We start from the raw sequence: 25,016 nt of genomic DNA on the forward strand, positions 1-25,016 counted from the left end.
TTATTGAATTTTATGCAACACGTTTGATAGGCTTTATGTTCTCTGAAAGCCACAGTATGGTTGAAAGTTTTTGTTTACTTAAAAAACTAACAAAAAAAAAAAAAAAAAACCTTTTGTGTTTTTGTCCTGTAAACAATAGTGATGTCAATTACATTTGTTATCATCTTTGCCCACTAACCTTGCCATCAAGTGTGCACAAACTGCAAGTTATATTATTTTTCAAGTGTCTTTCGTCCCCTGGCCATCAGACTGTACAAACTCTTAGTCAAGGCAGGAGGACAATAGCCAACGGACAGTTTCTACCTCCATTTGCACTGCTTACTGTTTTCACTCTTACTGTGGCTACTGTGTTATAAGTCAATTTATTTTAAATTTATTTTAATGTATGTTTAATGTTGTTTTGTATGCTACTGGTACTGAATTCCCTCGGGATAAATAAAGCTCTATCTATCTATCTATCTATCTATCTATCTATTCTATCTATCTATCTAATACCAAAAAGTCAGAGGTCACATTTTTAACAGTCTTTTGTCTGGCCAACAGTACAAAAAGAATATTCAGTTATTCAACATATTCCATTTACAGTGACTTATTGGTCCAGTGTGTAGGATTTAGTGGTACCTAGCAGTGTAATTGCAGATCGCAACTCCCTCGCTTTACCCTCCCCTTCCAAGCACAAAGGAGGAACTACGGTGGCCATGGAACGCGTGGAAAAACCTAAACGCCTTTATGTAGAGCCAGTATTTATATTGTCCGTTCTGGGCTACTGTAGAAACATGACGGTTCAACATAGCAGACTCCATGGAAGGCGACCCTCAGCAACTGTAGATATAAATGACTCATTGTAAGGTAACAAAAACATAAAGATTCCTATATTACAGTGATTATACACTAATTAAAACATACTTAAGAATATTATATTTCATTTCTACCAATAGATCTTACTAAATGTCACAAACTGGACCACACTGAAAATGATTTTTGTGCTTTTTTTTTCTTAAAAACGATTAATTTATTGTCAGTCAACTCATTGTTGCAACTCTGTCATTGATGTGCTCAATATAACCTCAAATGAATGTTTGTTTAACCCCTCTGATCGTCTCCAAAGATCAAAAATCCTTCCTGATCCCACTTTACAGATCACATGTATTTGGCCAGCGTCTCTTTAACGGCAGAAAAAAACTCCTATAACTATCGCCACCAAATATGAGCTAATGCCTGATCTTTTTGTATCCACTGTCCCCGATCAAAGGTTGCTTTAAAAAAAAAAAATTCAAGTATTGTGTCATAATTGGTTGTGCAATGTGTTTTATAGTCTGTATAATTTAATATATTTGTCAAGGGTCTGAAGTATCCTCGAACGCCTTTCTCAGATGTGGCTGCAAAGATCTTCACCCTCGATATGCAAAATCCTCGGATGAAACCAGTGGAGCTTCGAATGCCAAGAAACTTTGATCTGGAATCATTCAGCCCTCATGGCATCAGTGTATACACCGATCCAAGTGGTAAAAGCACTTACCACCTATGTGTGGTTGCACGCATGTCACACACAAGTCTCTACAAGAGATCACCTGAAGGGCAAAAACCCTTTCTACTGTTTATTTTTTTCAGTTGAATCCACATTTAACAACATTTATATTTACAGATATACATTAATAGCACATATTTAAATACATGTAGCGTTAGAAAAATACTTTTATTTTCAGCTCACCTGACTGTGTCACTACTGAAGACTATGCCTGTGTGTGCACGTTGAGTATGTGGACAAACCTGTTATGATAATCACAGTGGGTACCCTTTGGGTGCAATGGGACTTGCTTAGATTGTCACACTATCTTAGGTGTGTCAGTATATTTGAACACAGTGTAGATAAAATAATGTCTGCAGCCAGTGCCTTTCCTTTTTTATTATGTCCGTGCTAAAAACAGTAAGTCATTTGGGTTTTTTGAGGGAAATCATCAACTACAGATTCTGATGCATCCTTAACCAGTTCAGGGTAACAATCTTAAACGTGTGTAACTACTGCAGAATGTACCGGATGTAAATTCTCATTTTGGCTTTGATAATTCTCTTTTTTACATTTGTAGTCATTCATGCCTTCACACACACACACACACACACACACACACACACACAGCTTGGTTGTCAGTATTAATTTTACAATGCTTACCTTGTTTCTTCTCAGATGACACAATATACCTGTTTGTTGTCAATCATCCTGACCAAAAAAGCCAAGTAGAGGTGTTTAAATTTGACGAGGACAACCTCTCCCTGGCGCATCTGAAAACCATCAAACATGAACTTCTCCACAGGTACAGTGTGGTGATCAATTTAAACTGTAGCTTCAATGAACTGCACTTGAGATTTACTGAGTAGGGAGATGTAGGGAGATGTAGTCTACCTGCAAACATTTTTTCAATTCTGATCTATTTTCCAGTGTGAATGATATTGTCGCAGTGGGAGTTGAAAGCTTCTATGCAACCAACGATCACTACTTCACTTATGGAATCCCTACAGTACTTGTGGAAGCTCTGCTGGCTCAGCCTTGGACTAATGTTGTTTACTACGGTCCCGAGGAAGTCAAAGTGGTCTCTGAGGGATATTACTTTGCAAATGGCATCAATATCTCACCAGACAAAAGGTAAGAAAGATGTACAAGTATATGGTCATCCATGCTCAATGTCTTGAGTTTCTTCATTTTGATATTCTTTCTCGTTTGTAGGCATATATATGTTGTAGATATGTTTGGTCACAACGTACATGTGCTGGAGCGGAAAGAAGACAATACATTAGTCTCTGTGAAGGTAAATAAATGAAAACGAATCAGTTTTCCCACTGATAAATGAGTATGCTTCATCAGCTGTAATAATTAAATATTTTGTTATTATTGTACTATTATTCGACAGTATTTCTTAATCTGATGACATTAGTGTGAGTTAAATTGACAGATATGATATTGATATGACAGTGTGGCATATGTAAGCAAAATTAAATGTCGAATGATGTAATTGATGTTAATTTCAGTTCCCTTTGTTCCACTATAGTGGACACTTTAAAATGTATTTATCGATTTAAATACAAATGCATGGGAATGATTTATTTAAACATCTGAATTTTGTGTTAAACAATAACACAATATGATCATATGATATTTGTATGATTCCCCTTAAAGTCAACACATACTAAGGCTGACTTATTACCCAGCTCTGGTTGACATTAATTTCAGAATAAATACAGAATTTGAATGCAAAAAAGTGTCCTTTAAAGGAAATTTCCAGCATGTTAATTGTCACAGTGTGATGCAGGACATTTGTCAGATGCAGTTGGTAAAGGCTATTGCTATAAAACCAACAGTTACTAATTTGCTGGAAGTAACTTAAAGTTGAGTTACATGGATTTAGATAAGAGTAGCTGCCAATAGCAAATCATTTTCATGTAATGTGATTTAAAGCGCTACAAAACCAATGTACGCTTCTGCTAAACAGGAAGGGGAAACCAGTACAAAGTCAGATGACACTAGAATTGTCCTTTAAGGTAATAAAGACGCCATGATGAATGTATGATTTTAACCTTGTGTATGACACCTCACCAGTCTGTGGCTGTGGGCTCACTCTGTGACAACGTCGAAGTTGAGCCTGAAACCGGTGACCTGTGGTTGGGCTGTCACCCTAATGGATGGAAATTATTCATGTTTGACCTCAAGGACCCACCTGGATCAGAGGTTTGTCTATTCACTTTTAACCAGATAGTAAATTGTGAGAGACAACATTACAAAAACAGACTAAATATCTAAATATATATGTTGCTGTATCTGCTATCTTCTGCTTACCTAAACAGCTGATATATAAACTTATGCTTTTGTTTATCTCCTTATAATTCCTTCCTTTTCATGATTATGTTTTCTTCAGGTCATCCACATCCAGAACATTCACTCTGATCAGCCAGTGGTGACTCAGGTGTACGCTGACAACGGCGATGTGATCATGGGCTCCTCGGTAGCGGCTACTTATGGGGGGAAGTTGCTCATTGGTACTGTGTTCCATAAAGCTGTGTGCTGTGATTTAAAGTAGGCAATGAGTCTTGGACTGCTGCACCCGACGCCAACTCCAGTAGAGCTACAAAAAAACATGGCATTTAAGCAGAAGAGTTTAAAAGAAAATAATTAAAATTTCAGTAAAAAAAAAAAGGAAACTGACCACTTTGCAAGGCTCTCAATCTGTTCGCTGTCTAATTGAGAGTCTTGCAAAGAGGTGAAGTGATATTTTAACCTGTTGTACTAGGCAAAGAAAGATCGGTGGATGACGTTCACCTGATTTTGTAGCAATGAGCCCTGGGTACAACAGCGTATTACAAAATGGTGTCCGACACAGAAATGACTGAAGTAGTTGTAAAACAGTATTTTCAATCAAATGTGAAAGGTTCATATAATTGCTTTGCTGTGTATCATGAAAAGAATATATTTTGACTGAAAAATGCTGAATCTATGCATATTCATGTGTGTGAATGAATATTTTTACATGTGGTAATTGCTATTGTTAATCACATTGTTTCATGTATTTGAATGTAAATAAAATAAAAGTCATGTTTCAACTTTGTCTAGTGCTTCAACAAATATGCACAAAAAAGCTGCATGTCCGCGGACAGATGAATGCACACAAAAAACGTGCATACAAATCTGGATGTTAAAGGATGCTTGATGGACAGTGCTTTAATAATTGTTGTTGGATGGGAGACGCCACAGCCACATAATTAAAGGTTTCACATACATCATTACCACATGTTCACTTTCATTTGTAGTCACTCAAATTTATAACACAGTCCATTTGTTTGGTTTTGAAATGCAAAAAAGACAAAGTTTTCTAGATGAAGAATTTAGTTTGACCTTGAAACTAGTGATTTGATAGATCTTCTAAGCTGGCCCCGGCTGAAGATGTGTGTAAAGCCAACACAGAATTAGTTAACATCCATATTTGAGGCATTATAGTACACCACAAGCTCATTGGTTGTGTTGTATTGAGCTTCTGGTGATGTTGCACCGTGTCATGAATCTATCATTCCTCTGTACTTCTAGGTAAACATATTCTCTAGGTGAGGCAGTAATTGTAGTTATGTCTGTATTGCTTATTATGTTTTGTTTTGTTCTTTTCTTCTTTAGGCCTAAATATTTTTATTCTAAGGTGTGCTAACACACATTGAGTGTGATTAAGATCCTTAAATAAATACTGCCTTGACTGATTAAAAATCTAAGAAAAGAAAAAAGAAAAAGGAAGATGGTCCATATGTGGATGACAATTATTTCATTGGAAAAAAATCCTGCTTCTTTCACACAAAGACACTTTAGCGCCATCTCTGGTGCACCTATGTAAATTCTCTCTGAATGTGTTCCTGTGTAACCTTAGACATAAAAACATGGCAGCCGCGAATAAAGTCCTTGTTGCTGCTGTTGTTGTTGCTGCCTTTGCAGCTTTAATTGGATACAGATTTCTTAAACTAAAGTAAGTATTTATATTTTTATTCTTTAATAGTAAATGGTGTGGTGTAGTAGAGGTTTAGTTGACAGCTTTTTTGTTTTGTTTTGTTTCCTATGAAGTGCTTTGTCATGTTTAATTTTCTCTGCAGGGAAATCAGCCTTTCTACCAGAGAAGTGACAGTGAAACACCTCAACTGTCACTATTTAAACAATATTGGTAGGCATTCTTGGCTGTATGTTCATGTCAGTGTCTTAACTTTGTGATTTACATTGTCACCAATGTTCTGTAATCTAAACATGTTTCTGGACAATCTATATGTAAAATGTGATGCACCAAGAGTTTGAAGTCCAGTTTAGTGGCAGTATAGGTCAAGGGTGTGGAATGTGGTAATGCTTGGGTCAATGGGTGGTGCACTTAAAGAACTGAAGTGTTGATTTTGTTGTGTACAGAATATGGGGCAGAGGACATCACAATACTTAAAGATGGACTGGCCTTTCTGAGCACAGTATGTTATTAAGATCTTTGCATAGCTGCATGAATGTTCATCAAATATTCCTTTACATTATGCTAAATTATGGATCAACATTTTTGTCATAGTTGACATAACTTCAGGAAAAAGTGCGATGTCCCTGCTGAAGCAAAATCACACAACATCTTAGTGTTTTCCACTCAGGGCTTGAAGTTTCCTGGACTGCCTTCATTCTCTGATGAACCAGGGAAAATGTACATTTTGGATCTGCTGCACCCAAAGCCAACTCCAGTAGAGCTACAAATCAAAGGAGACCTGGACCTCAACTCTTTCAATCCTCATGGCATTAGTGTATACATGGATGAAGCAGGTATGCAAGTACAAGTCAGGTGCAACATCACAACTATAGTACAAAGATATGAAAGTCTGTGCATGAAATGATCACGCATAATCTGTTATATGAAAAGGAATCTGATATTGTAGAAATCTTGAATCAAGAGGATATTGCCTTGTATTGCAACAACTACATTATGAAAAAAAGTCAAAAGCCTCACACAATATGCAAATTCATTAAAATATTTTGTTTTTTAATTCAGCCTTTACACAAGTCATGTGACAAGCAAGATGTTGTATGAAGAGTCTGAAACTAAAATATATATTATTTAAATAATAGATTAACAGTTGTTGTTGGCCATCAACATTTTTTAACCAACATTTAAACAACTTAATTAGGAAATCAGATTGTGAGAGGCAGCCCTGTTTAAACAACATTTTAATAGCCTACAATAGCCTATGTTCACAAACATTCATTCTCAGTCCACAGTAGGAACTGTGGATATTACTTTAAATTAATCAATATAGAGATATTAGATTAAAGAATATACTTTAATACTGCAAAGTCTTGAAAAAAGGCAAAATAGTATAAAAGATAAATAAAGTTCCATTTTCTTGTTGTGTTCTGTTGAAGAAAAGACATGATTTTCCTGGAATGCACCTGGCAAAGAATTCTTTTGACTCATATCTAAATTCTTGGTGATATGGTAACCCAACATATTTTCATTAAATAGAAAAAATGTATATAAAGAGGAGACCTGTAATCATCTGTAAATGCTAGCAAGAATTTGGGTTTTATTTATATTACTTACCAGACTTTGGAGGACCCTTATATTTATTTTCAGATTGTGCAATTTTATTTTGCCAAGATAAAACGTAAAGTGGTTTTGAATGGATGTTAATCTGCTGCCCCAGAGATGTTATTTTTAGGGAGTGAATCACTGGAAAAACTCTTTTATTAATGGTGGATTAGCTCTTCTTGATATATTTATTTTAACAATAAAAATAAGAGATACATATTTTATGTTGGTATTATTTATGGTCTTCATTTTTTTAATATGTATTTACATTCAGCAATTTAGTAGTTTGTATTGGTCCTGGCACAATCCGCCATTCCCACAAGGGGTTAAAATTCTTCACGGTACAGCAAGGGATTCAAAGGTATGCAGTATGTAATCCGGGGTTACTGTTTGATGTCATTGATATCAGGCCCACTGTTAACTGTTCACTCTCTTACAGCCGTATCAGAGCTGTCTTAATTTCCTACTAAAGCTAACTCAGCATTTCCTACTGCTGTTGCGTCAGGACATTTTATGGGACCTGTAGTGGTAACCGCAGTAACCATGAGTGTTGCCAAATCCGCCATGACTGAAATCTTAAGGATTACAACTTTCAGTAAAACATAAAATTGCCATGGTGTGACAGTAATACCAGGACACAGGTCAAACTCTGTCAGAAAATGTGTATATTATAAAGAAAAGAGGAGAATAATGACCACACACTGCTGTTTGTTTGCAGATGACTCTGTGTACCTGTTTGTTGTCAATCACCCTGAGCAAAAAAGCCAAGTAGAGATCTTTCATTTTGTTCAGGAGAACACACTTGTGCACCTAAAAACTATCACCCACCCCCTACTCCACAGGTACATACTGTATAATAAACCATTCAAGGTATCACACATTTGACCATCTCTGTATGTCTTTAATCTTATTCCTCATGTCTTTCAGTGTAAATGACATTGTTGCAGTCGGAGTAGAAAACTTCTACGCCACAAATTATCGCTCCTGCTCCAGTGATGCACTTAACTTTCTGACTGTTTTGATGGGTCTCCCCTGGTGTGACGTGGTGTACTACAGTCCAAAGGAAGTGCGGGTGGCAGCCGATGGTATCATGTCTGCAAATGGCATCAACATATCGCCTTGCAAACGGTTATTCCAAATGTTTTTTTATTGAATGGAATTCCAAATTAATATTTCATTTGTAATTATAAAATAATAACTCAGGAATAGTCTTTTTTTACAGGTATATCTATGTCTCAGATATCATTGACCACGAGGTAGACGTTTTTGAAAGACAAGAAGGGGAACAATTAGTGTATCTTAAGGTAATGCAGTGTTGTCTTCTTTCTTCCTTCAGCAAAAAAAAAAAAGGACTAGTTTGACATTTTGTGAAATATGCATATTAAAGCTTATTATCTGCTTATTAAAGCATATTAAGTTTTTGTACTGATTAAACAAACAAGATATGTGTTGAAGGTCCAGTGTGTAACATTTAGGAGAATCTATAGCAGAAATTAAATATAGCCGAATATATTCAAAGCTATGTTTCATTAGTGTATAATTGCCTGAAATGAGGAATCATATCGACAGAGGGAGCGGGTCTTCTTCTATTGAGTCCGCCATGGACAAACCAAACCCTGGCTGTAGATAAGGCATTTCGCTACTTTGTGCTTTGTTGAGTTGAGGGGTTTTCAGTTGGCTGCATTCTGCAATCTCAGCGCTAGATGCCACTAAATCCTACACACTGGTCCTATAATTACTGACCTTTAGAGGTGTTGGTAGGTGGATTCTGTTACATTTGGACAGAGCCGAGCTAGCTGTTTCTGTCTGGCAAGAAGGCAAATAAGCACATTTCCCATAGTTATAAACAATTTTTTAAAACATCACTATTGCTGTGCTCTTTTGCAACTTAAGCCTAAAAACAATATGTATACATGTTTTAATCTCTACTCACTATATGTAATGTTTCCAACCAGTCTGTAGCTGTTGGGTCACTCTGTGATAACATCGACGTGGACCATAAGACCGGTGACATTTGGCTGGGTTGTCACCCAAATGGCATGAAGTTGTCACAGTATGACCCTGAAGATCCACCTGGCTCTGAGGTTAGTGTTTATAATGAAATAATATATCAACACAGTTATTTGAATTTGCCTGATACATTTATTCATGTTTCCTCCAGATCATCAAGATCAAGAACATTCACTCAGAGCAGCCTTTGGTGACCCAGGAGTATGTTGATAATGGCCGTGTGATCATGGGCTCCTCTATAGCAGCTCCCTATGAGGGAAAGTTGCTCATTGGCACCGTTTTCCACAAAGCCCTGTACTGTGATTTGAAATAATCTGTGTATTCTGTGTCTTTGATCACTACTGTGTAAGAACAGAAAATGTTGTAATAAAAACTTTGGATGGCTATGGGATGAAAAAAATGTAATCTTGCTAGATACCTGACACATACACTGGCTCACTGTGTGCGGTTAATAATTGAATAGTTGATTCAAATAATGGCACTGTAAAGTAAGAAACCGTCTTAACAGGGCAGCTTAAGTTTGTATCGAGTTATTTAGTATCATTTTCACAAAATGAATTCTTGATACATACAGTATTTACATACAATACAAAAAATAAAAGCCTGGCTGATTCTACAATTTTTGGCAAAGGTAAAGGAAGTTTTAGAAACGATCTTTAGGAAGTTTTAGAAACGATCTTTACCCTTTTTCATCTTTATTCAAATCTTCTTCCTCTACTACCTTGGATATTGTAAACCTTGTCCCTCCGCCATCAGGATGCTGTACACTTTCCTCTTCTGTAGCATCTTTGGTAGGCACAGTGAAGAAAATACCATTAGTTTCTGAATCAAATGCACAACTGTCCTTGTCCTCATTATCAGTCCTCACAAATTCTGCAGGTTCAGAGCCTTGGTTGCTTTCTTGTATTAGAGAACACTCCCCTTTTTGTTCATCTTTGTCCGCGACAGCTATTGCATTCATGAACACTTCACTGACACTGATCATGCGTCTGTGCCGGGGCGAGTGTTCCAGGGTCTGGATGGCCAAGATGTCGCTGCAGCTCTTTGAGCGATTTATGTTGTCTGCAGGCTTTTTCCGGTTGGCTGTGGTTCCAATCATTTTGATGACAGTGCTGTAGTCTTCGTCCTTCGGGAAGTCGAAAATGTCAATAACGGTCGGCTTTACATTTTGGTTGTTCTTTACAGGCTGGGGTTCTTCATTATAGAAGCGTCTGTGCCTGTGTCTTCTTTTCTTTAACACCTTGTGAGCTTCCACCACCATGTGGACGTTCCAGCTGAAGAACAGAGACAGCCAGGCCAGGCCCATGTAGATCCATATCTCTGCAAACACTCTGTACAGTCTGGGGTATTCAATGTTTGGATTTACACCTGAAACGAGAGTCAATAAACCGGTATGAGTTTTATATCAAAGGACAAGGAAAGTTCAGACCCACAAATGACTTCATGGACACATTAACCTTAGATAAAATTCGTGACATTATGTCATAAATCAAACCTACCTGCGACATAATCTCCAAAACCAACCGTTGTGAGTGTGATGAAAGAGTAATAAAGGCCTTCCAGGTAGGTCCATCCTTCCACAGACATGAAAACAATTGGAGGGATCACCAGGTGCACCAACAGCCCCCATAACAGGAACAATGCTGTACAGGTTAACTGGACCTTTTTCTGACAGAAGGCAGCAAAGAATCACATCATATTAAAATAACTTGATGGAGCTGCCTTTTATTACATTATTCAGACTAACTCCTGCTTCCAATCAGACCATCTTACCACTGACATGCCTTTACGGATCAGAACCTGGGACAGACGTTTGGCCCGGTCTCCAAAGAATGAACCAAGCTCACTTAGCCACACCAGACATAGGGGGATCCCACACAGACCGTACATGATGCAGAACACACGACCACCTTTAGTCTTGGGAGCAACATTACCAAAACCTGTAGGTAAAAAAAAGAGGAAATATTATTGCACAACACTGAGAGATATAAGGAACGTTTTATAAAGGTTAATACACTGTAAATATTGGCTTCATTGTTGGTTAATAAGTCATTTATGAATCATTTAGCAGTAAGGATAAAACTTGGAAAACAGTTGGTTACTGTGTAGCTTCCTCTATTACGTGCTTTGTCTTTTTAAGATTATTATTTATTATCTGTTATTATTGAAGGTCATCAAATGTGCACTAAGTTATTCATTAATCAGGGTTTAAGGGTTTTTTTTGTTCTTAATGACTAATGTATTAATAAATTATTTTTCTTATCACAAAGTACTACTACTACTACTACTACTACTACTACTAATACTACTACTAATAATAATAATGATAACACATTTTGTTTGTATAGCACATTTCAAAAGTTACAAAGAGCTTTACAACAGCAAAATTCAATAAAATGACACTAAAACAACAGCATTAAAATAACAAAAGTACAAAGCATAAGATAAAACAACAGAATAGATTATTGGACATACACATCAAGGAATTAAGTAAACACACTTTTGAAAAGGCCTCTTTTTAAAAAAGATTTAGAAGAGATGTGTGTGTCATTCAAGAACGACGGGGCACTGATAGCAAAAGCCCAGTCGCCCGTGCTTTTCAATCTAGATCTTGGAATCTCTAAAAGGAACCATTGGAGGATCTCAGGCTACACTTAGACTCATATGGCATTAGACAGGCATTGATATAATCAGTGGCCAGTCCTTAAAAAGTGATAATTAAAATCATAAAATTGATTCTAAAAAGCATAGGCCAGCCAGTGTAATGAAGTTAAAATTGTGTTCGAAAATGGCGAGGAGTCTAGCAGCTGCATTATGAATTAACTGAAGTCTGGAGAGGTTGTGTTTGCTTAAGCACAAGTAGAGTGAATTAAAGTAGTCTAAATGGGATGTAATAAATGCATGAATGACAATTTTCAGATTCTTGTAAATTGAAAAATCTGCCAGAACCAGAATATTGTCAAATTTATTTGAGTTTTGAGAATTCTGTGATGAACCAGTTGTGGACTTGGCTTGTCTGTAAATCAGAATGCAGAAGGTCTGTAAACTGAAATGCCTGAGATAATAAATAAAGAGGGGTATAAATACAGAAAAAGACAGTTCATTTGGGCTGATTCAACTAGGGGAACTATATTATCCTGCGTCAGCCAGGGTTCGGTGATCAGGAAAAAAAACTCAAAATCATTCCCGACAATATAATCACCAGACTACATAAATAAAATGTAACGTGTAATGTAATATAACTTAGCCCTGGGCAGTCTGGATTGGTTGTTGATGAGCATATGAACAGCTGAGGGACTAACTGGGATAGGGGCCTGCAGAAAAAGTCAGATAAAATAGGCGGAGATTTCCTCACATTTGACACAAACTGCTTCATCCCATGTCTGTTTAGGTATATACCATACCATCTAAGTAAATGCTCTCTCTTCCAGAATGAATCAAAATGGTCAATAAACTCATAACCAGCAGCAGTACAACATTTCTGAAGCCAGAGCTCTTCCTCAAAGAAGTGGACCAGACAGAATAATATCATTAAGGAGGATTATGGGTGCCTGATACTGTAGATCTAATACAAACCTATAGTGGTGACAATGGTGGAAGCAAAGATGACAGAGTTGGTCCAGTCCCACGTGTTGCGATGGATCTCTCCGGTGATGGCCACACCTTGGCCCGCGGCCTCTGACACTATCTGGGTGAAAAAACAGTACATAAATCTCAACGCAACCCAATCACGCCCTGCTTCCCCTTAATGACACTGACAGCAAACAGCATTTAAACTGCGTATCACCACTTGAAAATGTACATCAAAGTCACAAGTGAGGCAGCCATTACAGCAGACACACCTTGGGCAAACACTGAAATAGTTGCGGCTTGAGCAGACATGCACCTCCACGCTCAGCACACGATGTTTGGATCGTGAATGCTTCCAGCTTTCATGTGCTATAACAAATAAGACTGTGAACCAGTGAATACAATGGACCAGCACTCATCTGTACTTCTGTTTTTTGTCCGCAAGTACACTTATTATTGAGTACCGCCACCTCCTTTGTGCATATATACCACCGCTGAGGAGTGGACTTTATTTTTCCCGAGGTTTAAACGAGAGAAGTGTTGAAATAACTGCCTAAAAAGAACTACTTTGATGCTTTAATGCAAGTTCAGTTTTTGGACCGAGGTATTTCTGCCTACAACAGTGCTGGTGAGGTCCTAACGCCAGTGCAAACACAGAGATTAACACTAAAACAACAGCACTGCATATGTCCTTTGTTTGTTAGAAGAAACGACAAGAACAATTAGGGGTTCGGGTTTCGGTGTGTTTAGGGTTAAGGTTAGAGTTCTGCTGAACTAGGGTACTGGCACCTTTTTTTGGGTCTAATTCAGACACTGCTGTGAACATCGTTATTTAACCAAAGAATAAACTTAAAAACTTAAAAACTTTTGTGTTTGTCGTCTGATCATAAAAGCAGGAAAAACTGGTTCTGAGTCGCCATATATAAGTGTAACGAACTTCTCTTTAACTCTTCCAGTGCATGTTAAATAAGCTCGAATTCACTGTGGTTATAGAAATACTGTCTAATACAGCTTTCATTCATTTTGATCTAATAGCTTTGTGAGGACTGACGGGCAGCATTTGAGCTGGCTGGTCAATCTGCGCAAAGTTACAGTAACAACAGGCAGCAGTAAGAGATTACATGGACAACCTATCACTCACCAGCCGCGGTTTCCTGCCACACATTCAAAGACAAATAGATTCATACCTCCAAAATCTCCTCCAGACCTTCTTTCGTCAGACATGGGTAGTTCTTCACAATGTTCTCCTTCTGTAGCTTATATCTGTCTCTGGCTGATTTCCAGTTTGGCTCTTCCAGGATCTGGAATATCGCGGCCCCGATCGATAGGTAGAAAATAATACATGATGTCAGAAACGGGCCCTTATCATCAGCCATATTAAAGTCATAACTTAACTCTCTCGGCGACAGTAAGATCTTATTCCCTACAATGGGCTGTCTGTCGTCACCCCAGCCGCTCTGCTTTCTTCCTGGTCACTGAGTTGTGTTACACTGGGTGTTAGACTGATTCAAACTCAGCTGCATTGTTCAGGGTTTCTTTTTTTCCCTTTTTTCTTTTTCCGCCAGAAGCTGAAAAACTTATTTTTAACCATACATTGAAATGACCCTATTGTTATTATTATTATTGTTAATTATAGTTATTATCCTATTCACAATAACCAGTGGAAAAGTACAAACCCCAGTTTCACAAAACTCTAAAAATAGCTTATATGGATTCCAATTTCTTTTCATGCATATATGGCATCTATCTATCTATCTATCTTATCTATCTATTTTATCTATCTATTCTATCTATTATCTGCATTATATTTATCTAATCTATCTATCTATCTATTTTATGTTATCTTACTTCTATTCCTAGTCTTATCTATCTATCTATCTATCTGAATACTGGCATGAAGCAGTTATGGAAACGTTCAACAGGGGGCAACATGTCTTCAGTAGGCTGAACAGGGTTTCACACACTTTCTGAGGGATCATGGATGTGTTTGAACTGGTGTGTGTTGGTGGTGGCGGTTGCTCTTATCTTCGTGTGCAACCATCCAGAAGGTTGTAGCATCAGTGTGTCAAGTTAATCACACTGGGTGGACCCTGGCTGCTCGGCGTGATAATGGATGAGAGGTGTTGTCCTCCTGTGAGAATATACTGCATGTGAAAGTAGAATGGAAGTATATTTAAGTTTCTTTCTTTTTTTTTGTCAATGAAAACTGAAAAAATCAAAAATAAATAAGCACTGTGGGGTAAAGGGACACTCCACACTGATTTTACACACGATATAGTGTTTTTTGGAGCTTGACCCGCAGTGACTATGGGAGCTAAGAAAAGTGTCAGGGCTATCACAATTCTGTGCTTTTAGATTTGACGGCGATTCTAGTTTTACGTTAAGGTTATCTGTCTGTCTGACGAGCGTTTATGGAAGTGCAATACTAAATCGCTCGAGTACACCTTTAAGGCCAGATATATTCGGCTAACCTACTGGGACTGAGCCAACACTGGCCACTGGGTTTTAGGTAATACTGAGGCAGATGTTCCAGCTGCAGCAGCTGCTAGACTAAGGTGTACTGTACCTTAAGGGGATTTGCGCTGCTGTTTAAGGAGACATACAAGGTCATCAAATGGAGCCAGATTTGTTTGTCAGTCTTGTACACACGATAGCCTTACTTTGCTTGAAGGGACAAATAACTGAAAGGTTACTGAAAGGCAACCATATAATAATAATAATAATATAATATATATAATAATTTATAATAACACCTCTACACAATTATTTAAGTTACTCTTCTAATTCCCTCTGTCTCCTACACTGAAAAAAAAAGCAGTTCTCTGTATATGCTCAGAGGCTTCCACTCCCAGAGGCTTGTGGGAGTTAAATATTGGACCATGATTGTCTTCCATACTAGTTGTGATGTCACAAAACCATGCTTGTATGTGCATGTCTTAAACTGAGGTTTAAGGTGAGCACAGAGAAACTTCTCCCTCCAGCAGATCAATGTGAAAATCCTTCTGCAAATGAAGACCAAACATCCAACTAACAATAAGCTAAAACACAATTTGGAGAGTGGAGGAGGACTTTAAGGATGCACCACTTTATCTGAGGGGGACATATATTAAACACTTATATATCTATAAAAATGCATGGTTCATATTTATTCAGGAACTACTTGTTACAGGCACTATTATTACTAATTAGCCCAAGTTTTGTTTCTTGGTGTCTGTAACATGTGTACTTTGTGTCCGACCTTCTCTCTCTCACTCTCTCTCACTCTCTCTCACTCTCTCTCTCTCTCTCTCTCTCACTCTCACTCTCTCTCTCTCTCACACTCTCTCACACACACACACGTAACAGCGCCCCTGTGTGGAGCCACCAGTAAAGTTTGCATGCAGAAATGGCTCCACATGCAGAGGTATGGTGGTTGTGACTTTGCTGATATCAGACCGGTCTCTGTACAGCTGGCACAAAAGTTGGCAGTATCCGAACAAAAGGCTTAATCTTTGACCACACATTCCTCTCTGATATGTGGGCCCTCATACCGAAACTACTCCAGTAAACACACAACCACACAGCAGGAGAGCTGCACCTGCTTTTGCGCTTAGCTGTCATTTTGATTTTGACACATGAACACTACTTCCTTGACGCCTCCTTTAGTGCTTCCCCTACCTGTTAGTGCGTGTGTGTGTGTGAGAGGCAGTTTGCATTACTTCACCCGCAGACAACCTCTGCGCTGCAGGAACCACACTGCACCTGACGCACCTGACGCACCCGCAACAAACAGACCTGCCTCGGCATTTTGAGTAAGGACATGTACCGCCGTGTCCCTCAGAGCCTACCAGCCTGTCATTACCTTTCGTCACAACACGTAACCACTCATCTATGAGGTTTTTCTTCTTCCTTCCACGCTCCCACCTCTGATCTCCACCCATCACTACTTAGTGCTTCGTCATTGCTGCGACGCCTCCTCCTCCTCTCAGTGGAAACCCTGATCGATAGTCTCCCAACTTGCTCTGGAGGGAAACGCCGGAATTATGGCACCAAAATAAAGGTGGAGGAAAACGCGCGGAGGATTCACCCGTCTGCTCAGGTATGACGCTATTGTTATTGTTGTTGTTGTTGCTGTTGTTGTTGACATCGCACAGCTTCCCCGGCGAGGTTGTGCTGGCGGCGGAGGTTCGCTCAGAGTTCACCGCGCCGTATTTAGAGGGATTATGTCAAATGCGACGAGCTCACTGATGTCTGTGCTGTTAGGCTGCATAGGAAATAATACAAAAACAGTTTACTGTAGTGCTTCGAGTACGCTATAAAACTGATAAGAAATGTCTGTGAAGGGTTTGTTGTGGAGGTGGCTGTCACCAACTCGCAGACTTTAGAACGCAAACAGCTAATTTAATTATCAGAAAGAAGAGAACACGGTCAAAGCTAATCCTGCAGGAGTTATGTAAATGATGTAGGTCTGTTTTTGTGCTGATAACAAGAGGGAATCTAGAGGAAAACCTGTAAATGTCACTTATTTATAACAGTGTTTTTCTGTCCTCAAAGGATGGTAGCCCTGTATTTTATGTACTATGTCCTGATTCAGGCTCATAGTTTATGTGTTGAGTTAGTAGTTTATGTGCTCAGGCTACCCCTTTAAGTGATGTGTTATGCAAAACACATTCACTTGGCACTGTACATCTGCTTGACTTTGTGTGCCATCACCTTTAATTTAAATAAACTCTGTGTTATGTGTCCTGTCACATAGATAAAATATGTATTTTACTGACCTGACACACTGTTTTCCCTCTCTCTGTCTCTCTGACCTGGTCACACTGTCTGGGATTGCCCCTGTCATCTACAATGACCTTGTACATGGATTTAATGTGAGTATTAATATATTGTTTAAGTTGTATGAACAATATGAATAACTAAGGCATTGTTGTAGTAATGATCGCATTGAACCACTGGATGTAAGGCTGATTTTGAGGGTATTGCACTGCTGTTTTGCATACATAATGACAATTAATTGACCTTATGAAATAGATAAATGTCCCCTTAATATACCACAATATGATTTAAAGGTAATGTAGAGTTTAATTATGATAAAACAAACCCTGCTCTCAGCTGCAGAGAAGCATTTCCTTTATTTATTTATTATATTTATGCAATGGTTCTTTTAAGTAATACCTATTAAATATTAATTCTTCATTACTTCTGTTCGACTTTGCCATCCACACTGGGACTTGAGTGCAGACTTTGTAGACTCCTTCTGTATCTTTTGCTTGTGTCTGATTCGAATGCTTTTCTACCATGATTCTTTCTTTATTGGCGTGACAAAGTGACTGCGATTTCTCAACCTTGAGTATTTCTACATATACGAGGAGAAAAGGGTTGTTGTAGTTTATGATCAGGTTATTTTAAGAGTGAGTAATAAAACAATTGTGTGACATCCTTTTTTAACCCTCAGCATCTAACAGATCTGAAAAAAAACAACAACATTGTGATAGAATCCCATTGAGAACCTTTGTAGCTGAAATTATGGCTTTATGTTGACCTGCTGGTGTCCACATCACGCTACTTTTGGGAGGGGTAGTGTGACTGTGTCACCCTGAGGCATCTGGACGCAAACACATCTTTATCTCTCATGAACACATGCTCCCAGCATGCCTAAAGCCCTATGTTAAAGTAGATTAGTGTTGGTGGGGATTCCCTCTCTCTAACAAATAATTCATGTTAAACTAGTGATTTGATCTTTTTCCGTGGATTGTGTGTGTTATATAACTTAGAGTGCACATATTTAGATCCAGCTTGCACTGTGTGTTGGGGAAATGTCAACATAAGGAAATGGAAGAATTGAAATTACAGTGTGAGGTTTAATATGTGTAGAGAAGTTTAGGGAAAGGAACATTTGTTCGTTTGCATAATTCTCACACTTACTGTTACATATCATGCATGTGAAAATTTGATTGATTCACCATCTCTCCACCAGGTGGCAGTGTAAACTAAGAAAACACAGCCACTTACAGTAGCATCAGATAATCAAACACAATGTAGCATGTACTTAGGGGGGCTAGAATGTCCTCCACAATCTGTTCAGAGTAGTGTGAGCTCCAGGGCTTGGTACAATGTCTTTTAAGAGATCTCAGATGACATCCAAGTGCATGCATATTAATGTGAGCATTTCATTTCCAATCTGGCTCATCGCTTTGCATATTGTCTCTGGATGCAAAATATTAATGGGAGTTTTACTAGTTGCAAAAAATCCATGACAGTTCTTTTTGTAAAGTTGCCCCGTCCTATTCTCTGTATTAGGTTACAGCACAGGATGCACTCAATATACATCCTGACTCCTTTCTTCTTGTCTTTAATCTGAATTCTCTAAGTAGTGTGTAAAGGTGAGAATTCAAACTTGCTCCAAAACAAGAAGGATGGGCAACATGTCTGCTGGCAGAAAGGAGCTGAAACATGGAACACTCCTGCTTCATAAATTCTTCATAACTTAATGGTGCGCTATGAATATTGATGCGCTGTTACCATCTATCCCGTTAGTGCTCTTGAGAGCTCGGCTCCTGAGCACAAATAAAACCCCTGCAAACCATGCCTCCATCACATGCACTCAAAATTCACATTTAAGGCATTTTCAAAGTTGTTTTACATAAGATCCGGGAGGGAAGGCGGCACGGTGTGTGATGTGTACCCAGATGCGGTATTGAAAGTCAAAGAGAGACGAATTGGGTGGAAGTGGTATGGGACATTATGTAACCACTGGGTGATGGAGCCAGAGAGGGATAAAGATGTTCCAAACAAACATAACCCCCACGCACTCAGTCGGAGTAATGCACTGCGCCATCGTATGTGCGTGTTTGCCCGTGCTTTTGAGCAAATGAGGAAGAGTGACGGGGGGATGGGGGGGGGTGACGGAAAGTGTACGTCAGTGTTTTGGGTGTGTCTACTATGTGAGTGGCTCATCTCAGAGTCTGCGGTTCCAGTCTGTCATGGTCTCAAGGGACTGTGGGTCTGTGAGTGCTGCTCCTTTTCTCCTCCCTTCTCTGCTCTGTCTCTCCTCCCTCTCCTGGGTCCAGCTCAACACCTGCTCCTTGCAGTAGGCACAGGGTAGGGCAGGGGTTCCTAAGCAACTGAAGGCAACGCGAGTAGTTCTGTAGTCTTTGTTTCTCTCCCTTGCTCTTCCTCTTATTATCTCCCTGACTTGTTCATTCCAACCCTAACTGAAGCAGAGGAAGCAAATAAACTATATGGAGATATCCGTTTGTACTCAGCTGGAATGTCTTCCTGTTAACGCATTAGGTCACAGTAAATGTTTAACACTACTAGTTTGTGTGCTTGTGCTCAGTGATCAAAGTCTAAAGAAGAAAACACGATTATCGACTGTTACTGCGTAACGGAGACATTTCTGTTTCTCTTATTTGGTGTTGCTTCTTGATTTCTCCTTTTGGACTTTATGATAACATCCACGGACTCACCTTTCTTTGTACTGGTAAGACATTTTCCTTCAGTGCATAGCAAATTAATTGCCCAGAAATGACATGTGGCGCTGCTGTGCATGCCACATGAACTTACCTCTGTGAGACAAAAGTGATGGTTCCTATTCCCCCATGTGGCTGAGAGAATAATGAACCCCTATACCCACCCCCTTCTTCTGCCTATGAGCCGTATGGCCCTAATGGGGTCAGGCAGATGGGTGGGGACCATGCCGGGGTCCATTAAGACAGCTTGATCGGACGCACATGTGTGTGCTGGTTTGTTTTTTAGTTTTTTAGATAAGGTGTTTGAGGGCGGGTCTGGTGTTAGTTACGTTCTCTGGTTTTATTTTTTCCTAATGACTTTGAAACTGTGCCACTTTTAAATCTCCCCACCTGGATCAAGGTGCTGGCCCCTCATACTGTGCAGATGAATGCACCACGTTGGTGCCTGTAAAGACTGGTGAAGACTCTGAGGAGTATTGCTGTGTGCCTCTGTGCCTCCCTCCTGTTTCTGGACATTGTACTGTGTTAACGATTGCACTCTTTGGCCCGCCTTACTCCACGCCTGTTGGGGATTGTTGTAAGGAGGCTTAATGCATCGCACCAACATAGTGATGAGTTGTGAATTAAAACTTGACAATGTGAATGCCCTCTTTCATAAGCATGACACTGACACTAGTAGAAATCTGAGGTTCCACATCAGCTTTGAACACGTATGGATTGCTGTTAGACACTGGATCAGTGGTTTTTAGAGTTAAATTGCTCCAGAATGTTCATATTTCTCTTCAGATATTTGAACATAGCCTTTCATTTAGTGGCATGGAGCAGCTCTAATCAGCATTATATGAAAACTGTGTCCATCTCCTCCACCTTGCATGCGGTTGTGAGGCGTGCTGATCGCTGCTCAGTTGGCCAACTCAAGTCCAAGCCTCAGTGTGAGACTCCACCCCTTTACGAGCATCGGACACCTTCAGCACAACAAAGCATGTGTCGCTCCGCAACATTGTTTCTCCTCTGAACGTGCGGAATATAGGATTTTTGTCGGATTTTGTCGCTCTTTGCTTTCCGATTGATGCTAATCCTAGAGTAGGTAAGCCACATTGTAGATGTGTGTTCCTCGGGCGGTGGGGATGAGTTAGTGTTTATTTGTTTTGTTGCACATTCGGCGCCATTTTCATACCCAGATTTGTTTAAATGCCCTGGCACGCTGGCCCGATGCAGCCTCTAACTGTTTCTGCGGTTTGATAGAGGGGGGGAAAAAAGTTGGAAATTGAAGTCGTGTGAGGCTATGTTACCATGCCACATTGGAAAGACGATTTCTTAAAGCAAATGAAAGTCATATAGGCTCTATGTCCTAATTAAAACAGCCCTGTAGCAGTCTTAGAAGAGCCCCATACATGAAACGCGCTCCGTATCGGCGGAGGCAGAGATGCGTTTTCTACATGTGTTGAGTTGTTTTTGTAAAAATGAATGGGCATGCAAGTTATCACTCTGCTGTAAGAGTGTAAGATTTTAGGAAACTTGCACTATTTCTACTACTACTACAATTTCTGTTTGTTTCTGTATTAAAACCACGCATTCGGCTATACTAATGTAAGGTAATGTAAAGGTTAATACAATTAGGTAAATGATGATAAATGAAAGAAAAAACTGAATGTTTTTATGTTAAACCTTAATTCTTTTTATTAATGGTTCATCTTCACATAGAGTACAGTATAGAGAGGTCTGATCACATTCAGTGTGATGTATAAGAGACATTAACATGATGAACTGACTGAAGGTGATGTGATTGTCATGTTTTGTCCCCCTTAATCATTCATATGTTAAGTAGTTATTGTTCCGGGTGATGCACTTTTGTCTCTCCGTGTCGGGATGTTCTTGCTCTCGAATGCATCTCTTTGAGGTGTGCATCCTAAAATGTGTCCGCTCTGATGTGCAGATGTTGGTTTTTCATGCTGTTTTCAGAGAGATGGCATTGCTTTTGGTTTTCATTTTCTGCTTGAGATGACTTGCTTTTACCCCCAGTAGGAGTGTATAGGTTAAAAATATCCATCCTCGCTGGAGGGGGCGGCATATGTGAATGTGTGTCTGTCCCTGCGTGTGCACTTAAAGAGAAACTCATCCAATAAGCCTCATCTCCATTGATGATACCACTGGATATATATAGTGAGATAATCTTTTATGAAGCGCTGCAGATATGACGTAGGGAGGATGAGGGGAAAGACAGAGGCAGCATTAATGCAGTAGGACTGCAACAGAAGTAAACACAGAGGTTAAAAAATGACACGAGATAAGACCCGGGTGCTCGGGGTCTCCTGTACTGCTGAATCAGCGGCGTTGTAAAACACAGAGCTGCTGAAGTGATGGCTGAAGGATGTTTTTGGCTCTGCTGTGTGAGAGTGAGGTCACCGAGGTCCCAGAAGAGCTTGCTGGTGTTAATCCTCTTTTGGGAGTTATGATGCATTCGTGCAGTTAGACTACTACTCTGTTGTCTGAGCATTACTAAATAGAGAACAGACTCTGCATACTGTACAGCGTCATTTGCGCTTTTCGTCATGAATGAGGGAACCAGGGTTGGACGTAGCGTAGAAAACTATGTGAAACGATCAAACTTTACTTAATCGTCACACAAGTAATCACAAAAAGATCAAATGATTTTATTTAAATATAGTAAATTGAAATCATTTAACTTATGACTCCTGTTATCTAGACACAGATTTAGATTTTGTGCCCAACGTAAAAAAAAAAAAGAACACTTCTTTCATAATGTGCACTAATGTCCAGATATACTACTCTGCCGGTGGACTTTTGGCTGAGGTGATGTTGGAAAATGGATTCAGAATTGCTTTCAGGGCAACCACAGTAAATCAATCCAGCTACTTCATTCTTTTCCCATGTCGGTTCATGTTACAGCATCAGGCGCACTGACCATCTGTGTGTATTGATTAATTTGGAACTGGGTTCAGGATAGGGTTACACAGAGGACTAGACTAAAATAACCCTTTGTTTCCCGATGAGTATCACCCAGTACACACACAATCCACGATTCCAGTGCTTCATTTAAAGTTTGATCACAATTTACATTTGTTGCAAGAATTACTTTACATGTCGCGCCATAATCTTGAAAGCATGCAGTGTTATTTTACACCATAAGATCATTTAAGAAGTAGTAGATGTTCACACATATCATAAGATATTCAGCCCCCCACCCATATTATGTGTATTCATGATGTTGCTGGGCAGGCTTGTGTATTTTTAACTGAACATTCTTAACAGTTTAGCAGGGCACATGTTAGTGTGTATGTTGGCATGTGTGTCTGTGTTTACTTAAGAGAGGTTAATAGGAGCCACCATGTGGTCTGAGGACTGATATCTTGGCTTTCAGTTCATTTCTGTTGATTTTCAGCCAGGTAGGCGGGGCTCTGCATAAAGCCATGAATCAGCACAGCTGATCGCAACTGTGCTTCTGGCAGCTTTTCTCTCTCCACCACACACACACAAAGACACACACAGATGCCCACACTCACCCAGAGAGGCAGAATGAGAGAGAGAATCAGAGTGGAGGGAGACAGTGAGATAGATACTGTAGGCAGGTAGATAGAGATAATCTCACTTGGTCACTTGGGGGCTGATTAACTCTAAACTCCTTCTAATTCCTTAAGCCTACTCTCAGTACCCAGGAAACATGCTTTCTTTTTGTCCTAGTATTCCTACGTGGTAACGTTATGGTGGAACTTGTCAGTCAGTGACCAGTGTTAGAAAGGAAAGGGCAGGGAAGTCACTCAAAACAATTGCAATCTCTCTGCTGTCTTAAAAATGATGCTGTACGTAGTAGCGTCTGCATTTGTGGCTGTGCACACATGTATGCACATGTGCATATGCGTGTTGTGTGCAGCACGCTGTGCACAGAAATAGATACGAGCTTGAGCTCTGTAAAGGCTAACTAATGAGTCCCTGCATCATGAGCACATGTAGCTATTTATATACTATACCTCATCCTCCTCCTCTGCAAGCTCTGCCCCATTCAGCCCTCTTGTCTCATTTCATCACACATATATATACGCACACTACCACACGCACAGCAGCATCACTGCAGCATCACTGGCAGATAATATGAAGGTTTTGGTGTCTAGACAAATTCCTGAAAATCTATTTTTTTTAAAACTGGAGTCCTGGATTAATGGGGAAGTCATTGGGTTGGCATCAATTCAAACTTTAATGGGAACAATTAATGATTTGGAGCTCAATTAGTCATGATCTGTTAGTGTTAATTAGATTTAAGCCTGTAAAATAATGCCATTTTCCATAAAATGCAAGTCATTTGAAGTATAATGTGACATTGGCTTTAAGTAAAATCCACTGGGTCAAATCAAATTTCCAATTATCTTCCTGTGGGAGCATTAGATTCAATTAAAAGTAACAGAACAGAAACTCTAAATCAAAACCGTGATTCAACCCCAGCCCTGGCATTTGCACCTGATCCAGCAGCTCTTTGCGAGCTCGGTCTTGCTAGAGGGTAGCCTACTTCATCTATAATTTAGCTCATTAGAGACACTAATTATGTAGGATTGAGGGCAGGTTTTTTTTAACAGCACAGCAATAATTCATCTAATTACCTCCACACAAAAAAAAGAAATATGCCTCATATTATCAGAGATTGATGCTGTATTGAGACATCTGTGGTGTGGCCGCCGCTATCTCAATCAGTCATGATGCAGGTTAGCCCTGCTCAGCTGGCTGATAGCAGAGATGTTAGATAGGCAACACAAAATGGAGGAGGCAGCAGACACAAGCTCAGCTGGTCCATTAGGAGCATGACTGTTTCCTGACAATCACAATTGAGATGACGGAGCATTAAAAGACCCAAAGGAGCCCGTGAGCACTGATGCATACCGGTGTGTGTGTGTGTGTG

At 39.4% G+C, this 25,016-nt stretch overlaps 4 protein-coding genes across 5 annotated transcripts in view; 3 read left to right on the plus strand and 1 right to left on the minus strand.

Annotated features, from left to right (window-relative positions):
- Positions 1-4,590, plus strand: part of LOC118335561 (serum paraoxonase/arylesterase 2-like) — a 5,156-nt gene extending 566 nt beyond the window's left edge. Inside the window, exons 4-9 of the mRNA XM_035671901.1 lie at positions 1,343-1,505; positions 2,186-2,312; positions 2,438-2,641; positions 2,723-2,804; positions 3,593-3,721; positions 3,909-4,590. Coding sequence (XP_035527794.1) covers positions 1,343-1,505; positions 2,186-2,312; positions 2,438-2,641; positions 2,723-2,804; positions 3,593-3,721; positions 3,909-4,070 — 867 coding nt within the window. The 3' untranslated portion in view covers positions 4,071-4,590. The remainder of the gene's footprint in view (positions 1-1,342; positions 1,506-2,185; positions 2,313-2,437; positions 2,642-2,722; positions 2,805-3,592; positions 3,722-3,908) is intronic.
- A 791-nt stretch (positions 4,591-5,381) lies between these two features.
- LOC118336168 (serum paraoxonase/arylesterase 2-like) lies at positions 5,382-9,483 on the plus strand. Of its 2 annotated transcripts, XM_035672760.1 has the most exons (9): positions 5,382-5,495; positions 5,620-5,687; positions 5,921-5,976; positions 6,145-6,310; positions 7,792-7,915; positions 8,001-8,201; positions 8,296-8,377; positions 9,029-9,157; positions 9,235-9,483. In XM_035672760.1, the coding sequence occupies exons 1-9, from the start codon at positions 5,410-5,412 to the stop codon at positions 9,394-9,396; spliced, it is 1,074 nt and encodes a 357-aa protein (XP_035528653.1). In that variant the 5' UTR covers positions 5,382-5,409; the 3' UTR covers positions 9,397-9,483. The 2 variants fall into 2 exon arrangements, with proteins under 2 accessions (XP_035528653.1, XP_035528654.1); XM_035672761.1 differs by lacking the exon at positions 5,382-5,495 and having other exon boundaries at positions 5,629-5,687; positions 6,131-6,310.
- A 138-nt stretch (positions 9,484-9,621) lies between these two features.
- On the minus strand, positions 9,622-14,262 carry LOC118336167 (potassium channel subfamily K member 5-like). Its single transcript, XM_035672759.1, has 5 exons — positions 13,841-14,262; positions 12,660-12,771; positions 10,857-11,023; positions 10,583-10,751; positions 9,622-10,451 (listed from the first exon to the last, which is right to left on the minus strand). The coding sequence occupies exons 1-5, from the start codon at positions 14,027-14,029 to the stop codon at positions 9,763-9,765; spliced, it is 1,326 nt and encodes a 441-aa protein (XP_035528652.1). The 5' UTR covers positions 14,030-14,262; the 3' UTR covers positions 9,622-9,762.
- A 6,796-nt stretch (positions 14,263-21,058) lies between these two features.
- LOC118336170 (cilia- and flagella-associated protein 251-like) overlaps positions 21,059-25,016 on the plus strand; it is a gene marked incomplete at its 3' end in the record, with an annotated part of 10,213 nt that continues 6,255 nt past the window's right edge. Inside the window, exon 1 of the mRNA XM_035672763.1 lies at positions 21,059-21,194. The remainder of the gene's footprint in view (positions 21,195-25,016) is intronic.

Source organism: Morone saxatilis, unplaced genomic scaffold, assembly GCF_004916995.1.
Source record: "Morone saxatilis isolate NCDOM2014 unplaced genomic scaffold, NCSU_SB_2.0 Contig24, whole genome shotgun sequence".
Classification (NCBI taxonomy): Eukaryota; Metazoa; Chordata; class Actinopteri; family Moronidae; genus Morone; species Morone saxatilis.

Bases quoted from the DNA above. Each gene is read 5' to 3' on its own strand.
- LOC118336168 (XM_035672760.1), top strand. From the start codon at position 5,410: ATGGCAGCCGCGAATAAAGTCCTTGTTGCTGCTGTTGTTGTTGCTGCC. The intron at 6,311-7,791 runs GTATGCAAGTAC...GTTTGTTTGCAG, and splicing joins TGTATACATGGATGAAGCAG to ATGACTCTGTGTACCTGTTT. The intron at 9,158-9,234 runs GTTAGTGTTTAT...TGTTTCCTCCAG, and splicing joins AAGATCCACCTGGCTCTGAG to ATCATCAAGATCAAGAACAT.
- LOC118336167 (XM_035672759.1), bottom strand. From the start codon at position 14,029: ATGGCTGATGATAAGGGCCCGTTTCTGACATCATGTATTATTTTCTAC. The intron at 11,024-12,659 runs GTTTGTATTAGA...TTTTACCTACAG, and splicing joins CACCATTGTCACCACTATAG to GTTTTGGTAATGTTGCTCCC. The intron at 10,452-10,582 runs GTAGGTTTGATT...CTCTCGTTTCAG, and splicing joins TTTTGGAGATTATGTCGCAG to GTGTAAATCCAAACATTGAA.